Source organism: Belonocnema kinseyi, chromosome 4 (assembly GCF_010883055.1).
Source record: "Belonocnema kinseyi isolate 2016_QV_RU_SX_M_011 chromosome 4, B_treatae_v1, whole genome shotgun sequence".
NCBI classification, from domain to species: Eukaryota; Metazoa; Arthropoda; class Insecta; order Hymenoptera; family Cynipidae; genus Belonocnema; species Belonocnema kinseyi.
Window position 1 is genome coordinate 42,694,445 of NC_046660.1, and position 18,991 is coordinate 42,713,435.

An 18,991-nucleotide genomic window follows, 5' to 3' on the forward strand; every position below is an offset into this window, starting at 1 on the left:
TCAATAATTGACACGTATATAATGGAAGCTACTAACACTTTCAATTTTAAATTAAATGCAGTTAAACTGCCAAATAATTTTTTTTATCAATTTTAGAGTTCGAAGATTCAGATGCAGTTTCAAAAGTATAAATCCACTTTATCATTTTCAATTCTCTAAATTGAAGAATCAACCAATGAATTTAAAAATGTTCAAAATTATATCATTTTAGCAATTTTAAGCTGGAAACATTAAAAATTGGACAATTACATTTTTTTATGAATAATAGGTATTCAATTGTTATCTGTACATTAAAATTCAAGAGCTTGACTTACAAATTAAGTTTTTTTTATAGAAAAATTACAAATGTAACGTTTGAAGTTCCAAATCACTGATTTTAAATGAACTGTCAGATATTTCTTAATATTAAATAATTGTTTTTTTCTTAGTTGAATTTAAATTAAATTGTATGAAAGTGGAATATTTTAGACTGAAATAATATTTGAAGTTTAATAAAATCCTTTAATTATGAATATATTATTTTGAAGTAATTAAAAAATTGAAAATAGATTATAAAGTTACAATCGGGCGTTTACATTTGTTTAACTAATAAGACTTTTCAATTGAAACAGTTTAATTTTTAATGTTAAAATCTGGAAATTCTTACATTTTGAACTGATTTCGAGTAGGAAAAAATTATGATCTATAGAAAGATTTCGGCAAAATGTGACAAATAGAGGTTATAAAAAATCAACTTTTCATCCTTTTCACACAAATTGTTCCTATGTTTTCTTTACTACAGAAAATTACATAAATTTAGAAAATCAGACTTACCGGAAAAAGTTTTCACAAAATAAAAACCACCCTTTTGCAGAAATTTAGACATTTCAAACACTTTTTAAAATTTGTTTACATTTTACAAGACGCGTTAACAACTTGAGCAGAACATGCAATTTTCAAAAACCACACTGAACAGAAATTTCGCACTTCGATTAATCGAGTTGAATCTATCGATTAACCTTTATAGCCAGTAAACTTCACACCTGTTCTATAACCTTAGGTTGTGGGGGTGCGGTTGTGATCTTTTACGATTTTAAATAAAGAACTGAAGTTTTTTAATAAAAATGGAGCCGTACGATGTAATTGTTAATCAGCCAGTGGTTATCGATAACGTGAGTATTGGAAAATGAACACAAATAACAATATTTACGAATCGGCTGCTCTACTTTGCATGTGTCAAATCCGTCAAAAAAGGCGAAGGAACAAGCCATGTTCCTTATAATTTTAGGGATGGGCAAAATGCATAAATCAGATTAGCATAAAATATAAATAGTTTAATATTTCTTCCTAATTTTCAATTGTGATTGCGTCATATAAATTCGATAGATAATCTTATAATTACATGAAAAATGAGCGAATATTTATTCCGGAAGGGGAGCAAAAAGAACGAACACTTTCATATTTATCAGTATTTTCGAGATACATTTTTATTATTGTATACAATTGGTGAAAAATCTTGATTGGGAATTAATTTTTTAATTAAAATCAATAGTTGGATCGTGATTGATAGAACTTAAAATGGAGGTTAGGATTTACGTGTCATGAAATTTAATTCCTTGATTATTTTAAGTTATACGTGTCATCATTGTATTTAAAGGTCATTGTCAGTTTTATTGTATTAATCAATATTAAGAATCCTAATTTTAGAGTTGGATTGTGTATTATAATATTGTGTAGTATACTTTTCTTTATTGATAACATTTTTGCAGGGTTCTGGAGTTGTCAAAGCAGGTTTTGCAGGTGATCAAATACCAAAATGTAGATTTCCCAATTAGTAAGTGAATCCTTATTTATATTTACAATCACTTAATGCCAGTGTTATAATTCGGGTGTTCCAATTTTTGTTTTTCGAATTTTCATGCATACATCCCCCAAATTTGTTTGAATCCATACAAAAAATCAAGATTTATTATTTTTTTTTTTCAATTATACATATTTATGAAGATTCTGCAAGCACCATGCAGTTTAATACGTATTTCCCATGAATTTGTTTAATAGGATAAAAAAAACCGTAAGTGAAAAAATGGAGTCTTGTGAGTTTTTGGCGCTAATTATGATTTTTTGCGGTTTTTTCAATACTAACTGGTTTTAATAGGTAAATACTACTTTTTAGTAATAAATAGATGTTTAGATAAATTGTTTAAACCTTTTCTTATTATATAGATAGAAAAATTAACATAAAAATGGTTGCCCACTTTCCACGTTGAGTGAGGTAATAATTAAAGTATTTAGTCAATATAATTGTTTAAGCAAATTGTTATTGTTTGTATCTATCTTGTATATCACTGCTAGATAATTGTGGTTTATCCTGCATTTTTTGCTTTTGCTATTTTAGTTATGAAGAAATTATAAATTAACAATTGAGGAATTTTTTTTAAATCTCTTTGTGGCTTTTTTTTTATGAATTACAACAAATACTTTAAATATTCATCTTTTGGCCAATAATTTTACAAATGTTTGCAAAATTCTTCCCAAATTGGATTTCAACGATTTTTTAAATGATTAGTTAAATCGGTGTCTTTTTCAATTATGATATTATTCAGTTTAAAATGCGTAATTCGAAAAACTTGCACTTTAAAAATGTTGTAATTAAGATTTTAATTTTTAAGCGTACGTTTTAATTAAAAGAACTTTAAAATTAAGTTTTAAAGAAATATTTTTAGTTGATTACCTGCGAATATAAATGAATTAATGATTTTTAAAATGGATATGTACTTTCAGGTAATTTATAGGTGTACATTATTGAGCATTTGAATACAGTATTGTTTAATTAGAAACTTTTAAACCTCAATTTTAAAAGTTAAAAATGGAGTTTTCTTGCAACGCTTAATATTTAAAAATTACCTATGTATTTTTAAATAACGTTTTTAATACTAGAACAGGGTGGACGCTGGACCGGGAACCCTGGAAAACATTTTTTTACCGGGAATTAAAAAAAAAAATTTTAGAATAAAAATGTTGCCAGACTTTAATTTCAACTGGTTTATAAATAATTTTTCAAATTGTGATTGTTATAAATTATTATGTCATTCAATTTAGAATGCTTAATTCAAAAATCTTTTAATATAACAATTTTGCATTTTATATTTTTAAGTTTTAAAAGCATAAATTTTAATTTAAATAATTTTAAAATGTAATTCTAAAGACTTAAAAAATTAGAAGTTTTCAAAATCGAAGATTTTTTAATAAAAAAACAGGGTGGCGGCCGGAACGGGGAACCGGGAATTTCACGAATTTTCAGAAGAAAAATCTGTTCGATTTTAACAGTTTTTTTTTAAATAATTAAAGTGCAGTTTTGAAGATTTCAAAATTAAAAGTTAAAAGCATTTTAAGTTAAAACTTTCTGATAAAAATAGTTTTATTTTATCAACTGTGAATATAAATAAATAAATTATTTTAAAAATAGATCTGTACTCCAAGTATAGAAATCTGAACAATAATTAATTGGACCGAACAATTCTAAGTCCGTTCAAAATGTGAGAATTTCCAGATTGTAACTGTTTCAATCCGAAAGTCTTGATAAGAATTGAAATTAATATATCATTTATTCCGATAATTTTAATGTTAAATAAAAAATTTTATGATTTATCAATAATATATGTTTAATTCAGAGTTTCAGGTCTTCCTTTTTATTATTTTTTATATTAAACTTAATAAATAAATTTATTAGCATGTTATTTCTATTAATTTTTTAGCCATTAAAAATTATAAACGTGCGTTTTGCTATTTTCAAGTTAAAAATAAATCCATAATAATATAGTCATAAATAAAGGCTTTTATTAAATTAAAAATATTGATTAATTCTAAATTATTTCATTTTTAACCCATTTTATTTAAAAAATGTTAATTTAGAAAAGGAATAAGTATGTAATATTTAGCAATATTTTACTTTTAATTTAAGACGAGTAAATTGAAATCAAATATTTAAAAGAAAATTATTGGAAACTGAATTTTTTTAAATAGAAAGCTTTGAATCATAACAATTGAACACTTATTATTTGTAATTTTAAGAGATATGTAGAAGTTTTGAAAAGATTCAAAAATAATTAAAAACTTGAAATTATTTCAAGCAATTGAAATGAAGTGTGTTGACATTTTTTCAGAACCTCTAAATATACTTTGAAATTAATCGAAATTTTCCCAGAATGTTTGAAAATCCTGCAAATTAAAAAAAAAAATCCTTAAACTCTTCCATTCAATTTTCCTAAGAATCTTAAGAAAAATTTTTATTCTTTTGAAGTCTTTCACAATTCTTAATAAAATTCTAATTTTTTTGTTTGAAATCTTCAAAAATCTACATTTTGTTTTAAATTCAACTGTAAGTATTCGAAATTATTTCAAGTTCTAAATTTAATTCGAATCTTTCTAAAACTTCTAAATATCTCTTAAAATTACTCTAATCTTTTAACCAATAATAAGTGTTCTATTATTATTTATAAATTCAAATTCCATTATTTTTAATTTGTAGGATTTTCTAAAAATTATAGAAAAAAATCAATTCATTTTGAAATATATTTAAAAGTTCCTGACAAAAATTCAAAAATTATTTTGAATTTGGAAAAATTTAAAATCACTTCTAGATTTCTCAAGATTTTGAAATAAAATTGTAAAGCTTTTAAAGTATACCTAGACTATTTAAAATAAAATAATTTAACTTCTAATTTAAGAACTGTTAAATTAAAAAAATTATTTCCAATTTTTAATGTGTCTAGCTTAACATTGCTTAAAATAATCTAATTTTGAAAATTTTTGAAGTTCATTGCTTGATTCTTTAATTTAGACTATTGAAAATGTTAACGTGGATTTATATTTTTGTAACTTAATCTGAATATTTAAACTCTACAATTTATAAAAGTTCTAAATTTTTCAGTTGATTTGCATTTCATTTAACATTTTTTAATTGAAAAGTGTTAGTACCTTCCATTTGGTACGTGTACATTTTTAAGCATTTGAGTACAACATTCTTGAATTGAAAACTTTTAAGGGTCAAGTTTACAATTTTGGAATTCAAGTGTTCCATTTTGAATGCTTTAATTTGTTGTTTATTGTTTATTACTTTATATGGAAAAATGTTTATAATATAGTTTGATTTTTTAAATTTCATTGGCCGTGAAAAATGTTTGCGAACCGGGAAAAAACCTGGAATTTTTTTCTTCGATTTAAACGGCCATCCTGTAGAAATTGGAAATCCAGAGACGTTAAATTTTCTTTAAACGTTTTTTAAAGAGAAATTTAATAAATTACATTTAAACAAATTAAAATAATGATTTTTAAAATGGAACGCCCGATTGTAACTTTATAAGCTAGTATTTAAAATTCTAAATTAATTAAAATTGTTTCAGTCTAAAATGTTCCATTTTTTAACTGTTCAATTTGAAATATTTTAATCAAGAAAAAGCACAATTACTGAATATTTAGAAAAATATGACTGTTCATTTAAAATCAGTAATTATAAATAAAATATTTAAAACCAAAAACAAAAAATTAAACTTTAAACGTTACATTTGTCATTTTTCTATTAAAAAAAACTTTTTTTGTAAGTCAAATTGTTCAATTTTGTTTTATAAATGACAATTGAACACCTACTATTCCTAGAAAAATTTTAGTAAGTTGAAGAAGTTTGTAGAAGTTTTAAAAAATTCATAATTATTTAAAAATTTCAAATGATTTCAAATAAAATATAGGAAGTGTCTACGTGTACCAAAAAATCCGGCTATTCGTGCTAAAATTTCGGTGCAAATAGCTCAAGCCCGGCCTAATTTGAAACAAAATATAGATTTTTTCAGATTTCTAGACAAAAATTTAGAAGCTTTTAATGAATCTTGAAAGGCCTTAATAGAATAAAAAATATTTCCTTAAGATCCCTAGCAAAATGAAAAATGATTTTTTATTTTGAAAATTTAGTATGAAGAGAGTATATAAAAAAATTGATAAAGATTTACAATATTGTCAAAAATGAATGTTGAAGATTTTAAGGAAATTTTTTTTATTAGCAGGATTTAAAAAAAATGTAGGAAAAATTCGAATAATTTTAAAAGATGCTTAGAAGTTCTAAAAAATGTTTAAAAATAATTAAAAATCTGAAAAAATTTAAAACAGCATAACTTTTTAACTTTTTAAATATTTCTAGCTTCAAATTACTTAAAATGATATAATTTTGGAAAATTTTCAATTCAATGATTGCTTTAATTTCGAGAATTGAAAATGATAACGTCGATTTATACATATTTTTGGAACTAAATTTGCGTCTTTGAACATTTTATGGGTATAAATTATTGAGCATTTTAACATGTACAAAATTTTTGAATTAAAATACTTTTAAATTTGAATTTTAAAAGTTTAAAATATGGTTGTCTTGTAACTCTTAATATTTAAAAATTACATTGTATTTAAAAATATTATCATGTTTCTAACACCAGAAAGTAAAAATTCAGAGACGTTACATTTTCTTTAAACGTTTTTTAAAGGGAAATTCGTTGAAAAACTTTTATTTAATTAATATCTAAGGAATTTCAAATGATTTCTACTTGTTTTAATATTTTTTTCAATTTCAAGAGACCTTAACGATTTACTAGATTTACTATTTTATTAAAAAATTTTATAGAATTCTTAATATTAAAAGAAATTATTATGCATTTATAAATAGTTTTGTTTACCATTATAAAATAAAAATACAGGGGCGTGGTTTCCAATTTAAATTCAAAGTACTAATAGTATTAAAGATGAAATAAAAAATCTTGGACATAAATATTTTATTAATACATATGAGTATCAAAAAATCAATGAAGAAATTTGTAGAAGAGGAAATGTTCTTGATTATGAAAGTGATTTAAAACATATAATAATTCATTATTTAACTAATTTCATGTTTTCTCAAACTCTTTTATCTGACCGTGAATGGATTTTCAACTACCTAAGTATATCTCAATTAAAAAATTTCTCTTTTCATTCTACATTAAAAGATTTTTTATTATTTTGTAGCTATATAAATAAATGTTTAATCTTTTTCCTACCCCCCCCCCCCTCCCGCTTACTGAAAAAATACCTTCTTTCTCCTTGTTGCACGCTTTTTGCGATGTGATCCCTGCAATGTATTAAGGATGTACACTACGTACAATCAATCTTAAAAGTTGTCTATCTTTAAAATGATTTATAAAATCGATAAGAAAAGATCTATTATTAATTTCTGTAAATCTTGATGGAGGCTTCTAAGCACACTTCAGAAAAAAAATCAGGTTAAAACTGTTTATTTAACAGTAGTTATTTAAAGGTTTAGTTTTTCCTTTCTCTTTAGGGAAATTTTACAATTTTCATTTAATCCTAATGATCAAGGTCTAATTTTATTTTTTGAAGGATTTTCTACAATTCTAATCAGGTGGTGAGAATTAAAATTTAAAGTATGATTGCTTATAACAATAATAACTATATAGTTTCTCAATTAATTTTTTTCAATAAAATCAACCCAAATAGAAATTCAGAGAATCCTTCGAATAATAAAATGACACCCTGATCGTTAGGATTTAATCAAAATTGTAACTTTTCCCTAAAGAAAAAGGAAAAACTAAACCTTTAAATAACTACTGTTAAATAAAAAATGTTAATCTGAATTATTTTGTTCTGAATTGTGCTTAGAAACCTCCATCAAGATTTACAGTAATTAATAATAGATCTTTTTTGGTAATAAATTTTTATACATATAAATTATCCGTATGTCCAATTTTTATAGAAAAATGTGAAACAAGTTAAAATTATTATTTACTTAAAGATAAGTTTAAAATTTGCATCAAATTATTTACAATGATGGTAATACAAAACAAGATCATTTTGTATGTATAAAAATGTAATACATGCATTTTCAAGACATTGAGAATATAAGAACAACAAAAAATCAATGAAAAATACAAAACTAAAATAGAGGACCTCTAAATTATCCGATTAATTTTGTTTGCTTTGAAAAGTTTGTTGACTAAAAAGATGTAAATTAGGCTATCGTATTCAGATTAAAAAATAATTTCTTTTGTCCTATAAAATGAAGCACCTACATTTTTGGTATATATTTTATTATTTAACTATCATATTTACAGTATTGGAAGACCAAAACACGTTCGTGTGATGGCAGGTGCTTTAGAAGGAGATTTATTTGTCGGCCCCATAGCCGAGGAACATCGTGGCCTTCTATCTCTTCGTTACCCCATGGAACACGGAATCGTCACCGACTGGAACGACATGGAGAGAATTTGGTCATACGTTTACAGCAAAGATCAGTTAGCAACTTTTAGTGAAGAGCATCCAGTTTTATTAACAGAAGCTCCTCTCAATCCCAGAAAAAACCGGGAAAAAGCTGCCGAGATCTTCTTTGAATCATTCAACGTCCCAGCCTTATTTGTCTCTATGCAAGCCGTACTTAGCTTGTAAGTAATTACCATTTTCATAAATAATTTTAATATACAGGGTATCTACTTGATCAAAAAATCGGGAAAACCAGGAAATAGCCTGGATTTTTCTCTCGAATTTAATAATATGAAAATTTAAAAAAAGTTTCATATATTTTATTATTCTAATTCTGAGTTAGAACCGGAAATTTGTAAAATAATCAGAATTCTCACTTAAATTGGGAATTTTCAAAATATTTACAATTGTGACTTGCAACAGTGATTTTTCTAAAGGAATTACAATTCTAAGTTGGGAAAGGGAATATATAAAAGAAATATTTTTTTAATTCACTTGAAGAAGTATAATTATCCTGGCTTGGAACACGAATTTTTCGAGAAGAATTATAATTCTAAGTGTCGAGATCGTATTTCAGTAAAGAAATATAATTTTGAGTTTAGGAAAAGCAATTTCTGCCAAAAATTATAATTATGAGATAGCACTGATAATTTTCATAAAGAATGATAATTTAGGTTCAGGTCTCTCTTCAGAATAAGATTTTTTTTAACAATTATAATTTTTACTTTAGGACAGGGAGTATCCATAAAGAATTATAAATTGAATTGGAACAGTGAAGAATGTAATTTAAAACAAATTCCTGTTTTAATTCAGAATTCGTTATAATTTGAAACTTACCTCATCCAAATTTTTGATGAAGGGAATTACTATATTTCCAAATTGCAATAGAAAATTTGGTAAATAAATTAAATCCTGACTTGTAACAGGGAATTTTTGAAATTAGTTTGCTTGTGAGACTGAGTTTGGACGGGAAATAAATAAAATATTTATTATGGCATTTTTTCCAGGGAACGAGAATTTTTTAAAAAATTTCGATCCTGATTTAGAAGGGAATTTAAAAAAATCCTTGTTCCTAGACAGGATTTCCAGCGACCTTGAAAACCTGAAATTCTCCTTGATTTTGTTTAACCTTTATTTTTGTAGATTTCAATGAACAGACTTTAATATTCTAAATAATTCTATAAGTGTTTTATTTTGTCTCCGCTAATATAAAATGTTAAAGTATACATCTTTTTTTGTGATATTCAACTTACAAATTATAAAAATTAATAGTTGAAAATTTCGATGTTAATTCGGTTTCAGAATTAGAATGAGCCATGGCCATAAAACGGATTTTTCAAGGGTTTCGCCACCAGATTACAAAACATTACTGAATGTTTCAAAATATTTCAAATATTTAAAAATATTTCAAAGGATTTTGAACATTTTAAACAGATTTAACGGAGTTCAAAGATTTAAGAAAGGCGTGTTCACCATATTTCAAATATTTCACAAAGATTTTAAAAAACTCAAAAGATATTAAAGATTTTAAAGATATTAAAAAGTTAAAGTGAACCAGATTTCTAAGATTTCAAAAGATGTTTCAAAGATTAGGAATATTTCAATGATTTCAAATTAATAAAAAAGATTTCACAAATATTCCAAAGATTTCATAAAGATTTAAAAAGAATCGAGAATTCCAAAAATTTCATAATATACACCAGATTTCAAATATTAAAAAAAATTGAAACGATTTGAAAAGGTTTCCAAACATATTGGAAGATATAAAAGGATTTGACTAAGATTTCAATCAATAAAAAAGATTTCCGAAACAAAGGTTTAAGAAAAATTTCACAAATATTTCGAAAGATTTGACAAAGATTTTTACAAAAATTTCCCAAAGATTTCGACACTTCCAAAGATATTTAAGTTTTTAAACAATTAAAACAATTTTAAAAAGGTTAAACCAGATTTCTAATATTTCAAAAGATTTTGCTAAGACTACAAATAATTTAATAATTTCAAATAAATATAACAAAATTTCACGAATATTTCAAAGATTTCATAAAAATTTTATAAAGTTTTTAAAAAATACGAGAATTCCAAGATTTCGAAAAGGATACATTACACCAGATTTTAGAGATTTTAAAACATTTCGAAGATCTTAAGCCAGGATTGCTACAAGACTTGGAAGACCTGGAAAAGTCATAGCATTTTTAAAAAGTGTTTAATAAACCTGGAAAAGTCAGGGAATTAAAAAAAAAATTACGGAAAAACCTGGAAAAGGCATGAAATGTTGAAAAAATGACTGGAACTTTTTTAATCGTTTATATTTCAAAGTCTTTAATAATGTAGTATTTTATATCGAATTCTATATTTAAAAAATTGAAAAGTAAACTTAAGAAAAAGGTAAATATCAGACAAAGTGTGATAATTAAATGAAAAGAAATGGAAAATTTAATGGGATAAGCAAAAAGAATTGGAAGATTTTGAAAAAGAAATTCGTGAACTGATTAAATTTTGATAAATTTCAATATAGACAATTTTATTAGTTCTTGCGACCAAAAAGTTTGATTTTAACTCTGTTAAAAAGTTTAAATTTTTTTAGGTTACTATTATTTTTAAATGTGATCCTAGTCTTTGCATAAATAATTCCAGTATAATTGTTCTTAAAGTAATAACAACAAAAATATGGTTATGATTAAAGAACACTTTTTTTCATTTTGATAAAAATATTATCGAACATTGTTTTGAATTCAATAAAACTGATTGATAAACCATTATCATTGTATTATAATTGATTACAATTTAATGTAATTGACTGAATTAAAAAAAAAAGTAGACCTGGAATTCATTGAAAAAATATACCTTGAAAACCTGGAAAAGTCCTGAAATTTTGTAATCAGACTCTTGTAACAACTCTAAAAATGATTTTAATAGGTTTCAAACCATATTAGAAGATTTGAAAAGATTTCACAACGATTTCACAAAAATTTCACAAAGATTTTGAACATTTCCAAATATTTTAAAAAGTAAACCAGATTTTAAACGATTTTACATATTTAAAATATTTTAATTATTTCAAAGGAATGTAAAAGATTTCAAAACATTTCAAAGGTTTTGATTTTAAATATTCCAAGCGAATACGAAATATTTCACAAATATTTCAAAACCAAAAGATTTCAAAAACAAAGATTGAAGAAAACTTTCACAAAGATTTGATAAAAATTTCAAAATATTTCGCAAAAATTCCCACAGATTTCAGATCTTAAGGCTTTCAAATATTCTACAAACATTTAAAAAAATTCCAAGAGATTTCAAAGAAATGTAAAGATTTCACAAAGATTTTAATTACTTTGAGAGTTTTCAACGAATTAACAAAGATTTAAAAAGAGTTCAAAGTCGACTTCTGTTAGCAAAAAATTAACAATTTGTTTATTTATGTTTCTGATTTCTTTAAAAAATGTTGGCCAATAAAAATTGAAATAGCTAATTTTATTGCTTCTATAAAACTAGAAACCCTGCAAGAGAATTTTCTACAAGGATTATAATTCTGATTTGGGTCAGAGGATTTCCGTTAACAATGAAAATTTATATTTTGAAACATGAAATTTTATAAGAGATTTATAATATTCAGTTAGGAAAGGGATTGCATAAAAGAAATATAAAAAATTCACGTAAAGTGTTAAAATTATCCTGTGGACCAGGAACTTTAGTAAAGAAATATAATTTTGAGTTTAGGACAGGGAATTTCCGTGAAGAATTAGAATTTTTATTTTGGGACAGGAAATTTTAGTAAAGAATTATAATTTTAATTTTGGTACAGTGAATTTGAGTAAAGAAATATAATTTTAACCTTTGGACAGGAAATTTTCTAAAAGAATTATAATTTTCATTTTAGGTCCGCTTTAGAATAAGAAATTTCGCTAAGAATTATAATTTTTACTTTAGGACAGAGAGTTTTCGTAAATAATTATAATTTGATTTGGAACAGGGAATTGTTGAAATGGAACGGGAATTTTGGAAGAAAAATTGAATTATAAAAAGAGAATTTACCAAAAAAATCCCAGTTCCAAGTCAGACATAATCAGAGTTTAAGAACTCCTTGTTGCAAATAAAAATTTGGACTCTTGTTTGCAAGTAATTTTGATCTATAACGGAATATTTTCGGAAATAATTATAATAAATTATTTGTAATTTTTAATTATTCATATTGAATGTGAATTTCGGAAAATAATTTTAATTCTCATATAGAAGAAGGGAATTAGACAAAAATCCTGTTCAAACTCAGAATTATAATTTTTTTTTCCAAAATTCCCTGTTGAAAATCAATAGTCTCTGAAATCTTTTTAAATGTTTAGAAATCTCTTGAAATCTTTTGAAATCTTTTGAACTCTTTTCAATTTACCAAGAAACCTTAAGAATTGACCGTGACTTGAAAAAATATCACAGCTAGTTTAAAAATAAAAAAAATTAAATTTTTATCCGAAATAGATATGCAACTGGAAGGACGACAGGAGTTGTTTTGGATTCTGGTGACGGAGTTACGCATGCAGTACCAATTTACGAAGGTTTCGCAATGCCTCATAGTATAATGCGAGTAGACATAGCTGGTCGGGACGTGACGAGATTTCTCAGGTTGTTACTTCGAAAGGAGGGAATTAATTTCAAGACATCGGCAGAATTTGAAATAGTTAGGACGATTAAAGAACGATGTTGCTACCTCTCGACTAATCCCCAGAAAGAAGAAGGTAGTGAGACTGAAAAGTTTCCCTATGTTTTACCAGATGGAAGTCATTTAGAGGTATGCTAAAAGTCATTGATTTAATTATATTTTATTACTACAGGCTTCACACTCTTTCAAATAACTTTATTTTTAGATTTATTCATTTGTTTTGAAGGTTATATAAATATGATTTGCCTGAGGTCATCTTTAACCAAATAGTTGAATTTTCCAAGAAAAAAGATTAATTGTCAAAGAAAAATTTAATAGTTTATATTTCGATCTAAATAAATTTTGATTTTTAATGAAAAACAGTTGAATTCATTAAAAAATACATATTTTCAACAATATAGTTTAATCCTTATTAAAAAAAGATTGATCTCTTCCAAAACAGACGAATTTTCTACAAGAAAATTTAATGTTTTAACCCGAAAATATGAATTTTCAATGGAAAAGTTAATTTTTGACCAAACAGTTGAATTTTCAACCACATACATAATTTTTGTACAAAGAAAATTATTTTTTTTTTTACCAAGAAAAATTACTTTCAAACTAAAATTATTGATTTTTAACGAAAAATGACTTTTCAACAAAATAGTTCAACTTTAAACCAATTAGTTGAATTCTCAACAAAAAATGTAATGGTTGATATTTTAATAGAAAAAGCTTTTTATTTTAGGTCAAAAACTGCGGAATTAATTAAAAAACGAATTTAAAACAAAACAGTTGAATCCCCAACCAAAATTTTTTTCTTTCACACAAACAGTTGCAATTTTAATAAAAAGATGAAATTTCCACATAAACAGATGAATTTTCAAACCGAAAGATGAACTTTCAAACCGAAAGACGAATTTTCTATAAAATTGTTAAATTTTCAACCAAAAAAAAACTGCATTCGAGAAGTAAATACAATTTTTGGCATATTATAATTTGAAAGGAAAACTAATTTTTAACTTAAAATACAAATTTCGTAAACTTATGTAAGACTTTTTTTCCAGCGAAAAAAATTTTAAAATATTTTAAAATTTTCGGAAATCCGGATTCGTTTTTGTCAATTTTGGAAATGCTTAAAAATATCTGAAAATATTCTCTTAACATTATTATTTCTTCTGAATAAAAAATCACTTTAAACATTCTCAGGAATCTTATAAATTTATTTGTATTATCTTGAAATCCTTCAAAATCTTTAACAACCCTCCAAGATTGTTTTTAGAAGTCTTCGAAAATCTATATTTTGTTTTAAGTTTGTTGAAGTCTTTTCGATTTTTTTATTATTTCTGCATTTTTTTAGAATCTTTTAAATCTTTTTTTAAATAATGAGTTTTTCCTAATATTTTGAAAAACGTCTTGAAACCCTTAAAAAGCTTCTGAATTTTTCGCTCGAAATCTACAAAAGTTTAAATTTTGTTTCAAATGTACTGAAAATTTTTTTCTTAATATAAAAATTAATTTAAATTTCCTCTGGAATCTTAAAAAATATTACTATCTTCATATCTTTCAAAATATTAAAAAACACTTGAAAATTCAATTTTAATATCTTTAAAACTCCACTTTTTTTTAATTATTTGAAATCTTTTCAAATTTCAAATTATTTTTTAATCTTTATGAAATTTCTAAAACGTTAAAATATCTTTGAAAGTAATTTAAAGTTTTCCTAAAAATTCATCTAATCCTGCAATAAAAAATGTTTAAATTGCCTTAAAACCCTCCAGATTTTTTTCGCCATATTTTGGAATCATCACAACTTAAAATTAATATCTTAAAGTAAAACCTAAATCATTTTAATTTTTCTTGAAAATGTTAATTTCGGTACATAAATGATTAAAACAGGATTGTTACCTTTATTATTAAAGACTCATTTACAATTTAAATATTCTCTTTTAATCATTTTTGTTTGAAAATTCACACATTTTGTGAAAAATTAATTCTTTTGTTTCAATTTTTTTTTTATTTTGCAAATTAATTTCTTTGTTTGCAATTCAACTATTTGATCATTTAAATATTTTGTTGAAAATTCACCTCTTTTGTTTGAAAGCTTAACTGTTTATTTGTAAATGCAACTGTTTGGTTAAAAATTAAACTGGTATTGTTGAAAATTCATCTTTTCCTTTTTAAAAGTCAACTGTTTCCTGAAATTTATTGACTTTTCAGCTTGAAAACTCAACTTTTTTGGTGAAAATTCATCTGTTGTGTTAGAAAATTTATCTGTTTTATTTTTCAACTACTTTATTGAAAATTAGTCTTGTTCTGTTGAGTTGAGGATTTAACTTTTTTTGATACAAAAGAAAAATCTCTTTTGCTTGAAAATTCATTTACAATTGGTTAAAAGTGGAAAATTGCTTTGTTAAAAATTCATTTTATTAGTTGAAGATTTACAATTTGAGTTAAAAATTCAACTTTTCAGATGGAAATTCAACTCATTGATTTGAAAATTCATGTATTTTCTTGAATAGTCGTCGTCTTTTGTAGAAAATAATCTTCACTATTTTTGTGAAAAGTCACCCTATTTTCCCTGTTTTAAGAGCATCTTACGCTCTGATATCTGTTATTATTTCCATTATATTTTATTTTACTGGAAATAATATTTTTAGATTGGACCAGCTAGATTTAGAGCACCGGAAGTTCTTTTCAGACCTGACCTTGTAGGAGAAGAGTGCGAAGGAATTCACGAAGTTCTCAACTATTCTATACAAAAATCTGATTTGGATTTAAGGAAAGTTCTTTTCCAGAATATTGTGCTCTCTGGTGGATCTACTCTACATCGCGTAAGTTTGATTTCCTAAATATTCAGAGATAAAAATAATATGAAGCCGCATTTTTCGTTTGTTAAATAGAAATGTTTATTTACTTTCACAGGGTTTCGGAGACCGATTACTCGCTGAAATTCGTAAGATGGCGCCGAAAGACATTAAAATTAGGGTGAGCATTTTGGAAATATTAGTTGAGTGTCTGTCAATAAACTTCGTTATCAATTTATAATTTTATGATATACAAATTTGATTTTAATAAGTTTGAAAATCACTTTAATATTTTAGAATTCACACTCTTTCCCTTATTTTCCTTTTTTTAAGAATTCTTTTTTTTCTCCTTCTTTACCAAAAACTTACCCATATTCGCCTTTTTTTTCGTTTTTTCACTTAAATGGGAACTGAATTAATAAAGAATAATGGAAAAATTTAACTACATGGGTTTAAAAGTCTACTATTCAATTATTTATTATTATATTGTTTTTGTTAAAAAGTCGTCTTTTCTTCGTGAAAAATTCAAATACTTGGTTGAAAGTTAAAAGTTTGTTAAAAATTCCTTTTTTTGTTATTAAAGATTCATCTGTTTGGATGAAAATTTCACAATTTGTTCAGAAAATTAATCGTTTTGGTTAAAAAATCATCTTTTGGGTTGAATATTATTTTTTTTTGTTAACGATTAATAATTTTGATTGAAAATTCATCCATTTGGTTCAAAATTTAACATCCAGTAACAACATTGTTGAAAATTCATATATATTGGTAGAAAATTATTTTTCTTGCTTGAAAATTCAGTTTTTTAAATTGAATTCAAGGGTGATTTATTTCAAATTAAAATTTTTTTGTTGTTGCAAAATCAACTTCTTATTTTATAGGTTAATTGCCTTTTAGAAAATTCGTTTTTCTTCAGTTGAAGATTGATCATTTTGGTTGAAAACTTATATTTTCGGGTTGAAAATTTAACTGTTTTGTAGAATGTTATTAATTAGAAAACAAACTTTTTTGTTAAAAATTCTTGTTTTTAGTTGAAAATTCTACTATTTGATTACAAATTAAACTACTTCTATGAACATTTAATTATTTGGTAGAAATTAAGTTTAAGCAAGTTTGAACCTGTTTTATTATTAACTATATTTGGTAGAAAATTAATTTTTTATTGAAAAATTAAATTATTTGTTGGGGAATTCGACTTTTTTTTGTAGATAATTCGCCTTTTTAAATTCTACATTTAACCATTTTGTTTAAAAATAAATGTACTTTATCTTCCTTTTTTTGGGTAGAAATTTAACAGTTTAGTTGAAAATTTACCTGTTTTGATCGAAAAGTGAATTACTTTGTTAAAAATGAATCATTTTAAATATTCTTCTCTGTAGTGGAAAAATCGTTTTTATTTTTGATTGAAAATTCATTTTTTTTATCTGAAAATATAATTATTCCATTTTTGGTTTGAAATTTATTCTTTATAAATTGAAAATTCAACTATTTCGTAAAAAAATAATTTTTTTGGTGAATTTTTTGTTTAAATTAAGTTTTTCAAATGAAAATTTAAAGATTATATTTTTTATTTAAACAACTGTCTTTTTAAGTTAAAAATTCATCTTTATTAAAAAATCATTTATTTGTTAGAGGATCTAACTTTTTTGTCAAAAATTCAACTGTTTTGTTGAAAATTCGCCTTTTTCTTTTGAAAATTTTACTATTTTAGTAAATTCATCCTTTCTGTTCAAAAATTATGTTTTGTTGAAAATTCGTCCTCTTAGATTAAGAATTTATCTTTTATGGTAAAAAGTCATATTTATTGATGGAAAATTAAGTTTTTTTGTTGAAAAATTAAATATTCGGGTTAAAAATCCCACTGTCTTCTAAAAAATTTTGTCTTCTGACCTGAAAATTTGACTGTTATTGGTGGACTTTTATTATTTTTTGTTTGGAAATTCAACCATTTGGATAAAACTGTATCTTTATAGGTTTGAAAGTTAAACGATTTAAATAGATTCATTATGCTGTTAATTTTTTAAACTGAAAATTGCACTTATTCCAATTGAATATTCCATAGTTTGAATTGAAAACTCATCTGTTTGGTTGAATATTAATATTTTAACATAAAATTTAATTATTTAAGTTTTGGTTAAAAACTTATCTTTTTTAATAAAAATGAATTTTTTTGTTGTTGAAAAATCTACTATTTCAGTTGAAAATTGAACTATTTTCTTAAGAATCCTTTATTTTTTGTTGAAAATTAATTATGTCAACTAAAAGATTAACTATTCCAATTATTTTGGTTAAAAATTGATATTTTTTGGTGCAAACATTTAGTTATTTGTTGACATTTTTTTTTAAGATTCATCGTTTTAATTAAAAATTTATTTCATTCTAGTTTTGACTGAAAGTTTAATTATTTAAGTTTTCGTTGAGAAATGATCTTCTATAGTTGGAAATTCGTCTTTATTGGTTAAACATCGATTTTCTTAACTTAAAACTTAATTATTTGAGTTCGAATTGATAATTTTTCATTTTTAGTAAAAAAATATATTTTGTTGTTGTTGAAAGTTCAACTATTTCAGTTGAAAATGCATTGTTTTAGTTAAAAACTCTTTTTTGGTTTAAAGTTCAACCATTCCAGTTCAGGATTCATAAGTTAAGATCAAAATTTATTTATTTTGTTACTAGAAATGGAGCTTCCATTTTCAGTTGGAAACTGATTTTTTTCTAGTTCATAATTCAACTACTATTTGGTTGAATACCTGTCTCTTTTGATTGAAAATTCAACTATTTCGCTAAAATTTATGTATTTTGTTGAAAAATTCTATTTTTTGCCAGAAAATTAATCTTTTTCAGGAAGGCCGTTTTAATCGACGAAATAAATTCCCGGTCATTTCCCGGTTTTTCCCCAGTTCGCAAACATTTTTCACGGTCAATAAAATTTAAAAAATGGAACACTAAAGCTAGAAAGTTTCCCACTTAAGGTAATAAAAACTGAGCTGCAAATGAAAGCACTCAAAGTGGAACAGTTAAAATTTTGAACTTTTAAAATCGAAAGGGGGAGGGTCGGTAAGGCCGGTTTTTGGCCTAATTTATTTTTGGACCAAAAAATCTGAAAAAATCATGGTAGTATCTTATAAGTATCCCGAGTCGATTGCACGCGAAACGGACTACCCTCCACCCCCCCAGCCATCCCCACAAATATAGGAAACACCACTACCCACCAACTGTATTTTCGAGAGATTTGACACTCTTAAACATGTATTCTGAGGTTAGCTCGGGTTTACTATGGTTT

General features: G+C 24.5%; 1 protein-coding gene across 1 annotated transcript in view; it reads left to right on the forward strand.

Moving 5' to 3' along the window:
- Nucleotides 1-1,030: 1,030 nt before the first annotated feature.
- LOC117171321 (actin-related protein 1) overlaps nucleotides 1,031-18,991 on the forward strand; it is a 20,936-nt gene continuing 2,975 nt past the window's right edge. Inside the window, exons 1-6 of the mRNA XM_033358525.1 lie at nucleotides 1,031-1,151; nucleotides 1,749-1,813; nucleotides 8,124-8,450; nucleotides 12,742-13,051; nucleotides 15,562-15,735; nucleotides 15,827-15,889. Coding sequence (XP_033214416.1) covers nucleotides 1,104-1,151; nucleotides 1,749-1,813; nucleotides 8,124-8,450; nucleotides 12,742-13,051; nucleotides 15,562-15,735; nucleotides 15,827-15,889 — 987 coding nt within the window. The 5' untranslated portion in view covers nucleotides 1,031-1,103. The remainder of the gene's footprint in view (nucleotides 1,152-1,748; nucleotides 1,814-8,123; nucleotides 8,451-12,741; nucleotides 13,052-15,561; nucleotides 15,736-15,826; nucleotides 15,890-18,991) is intronic.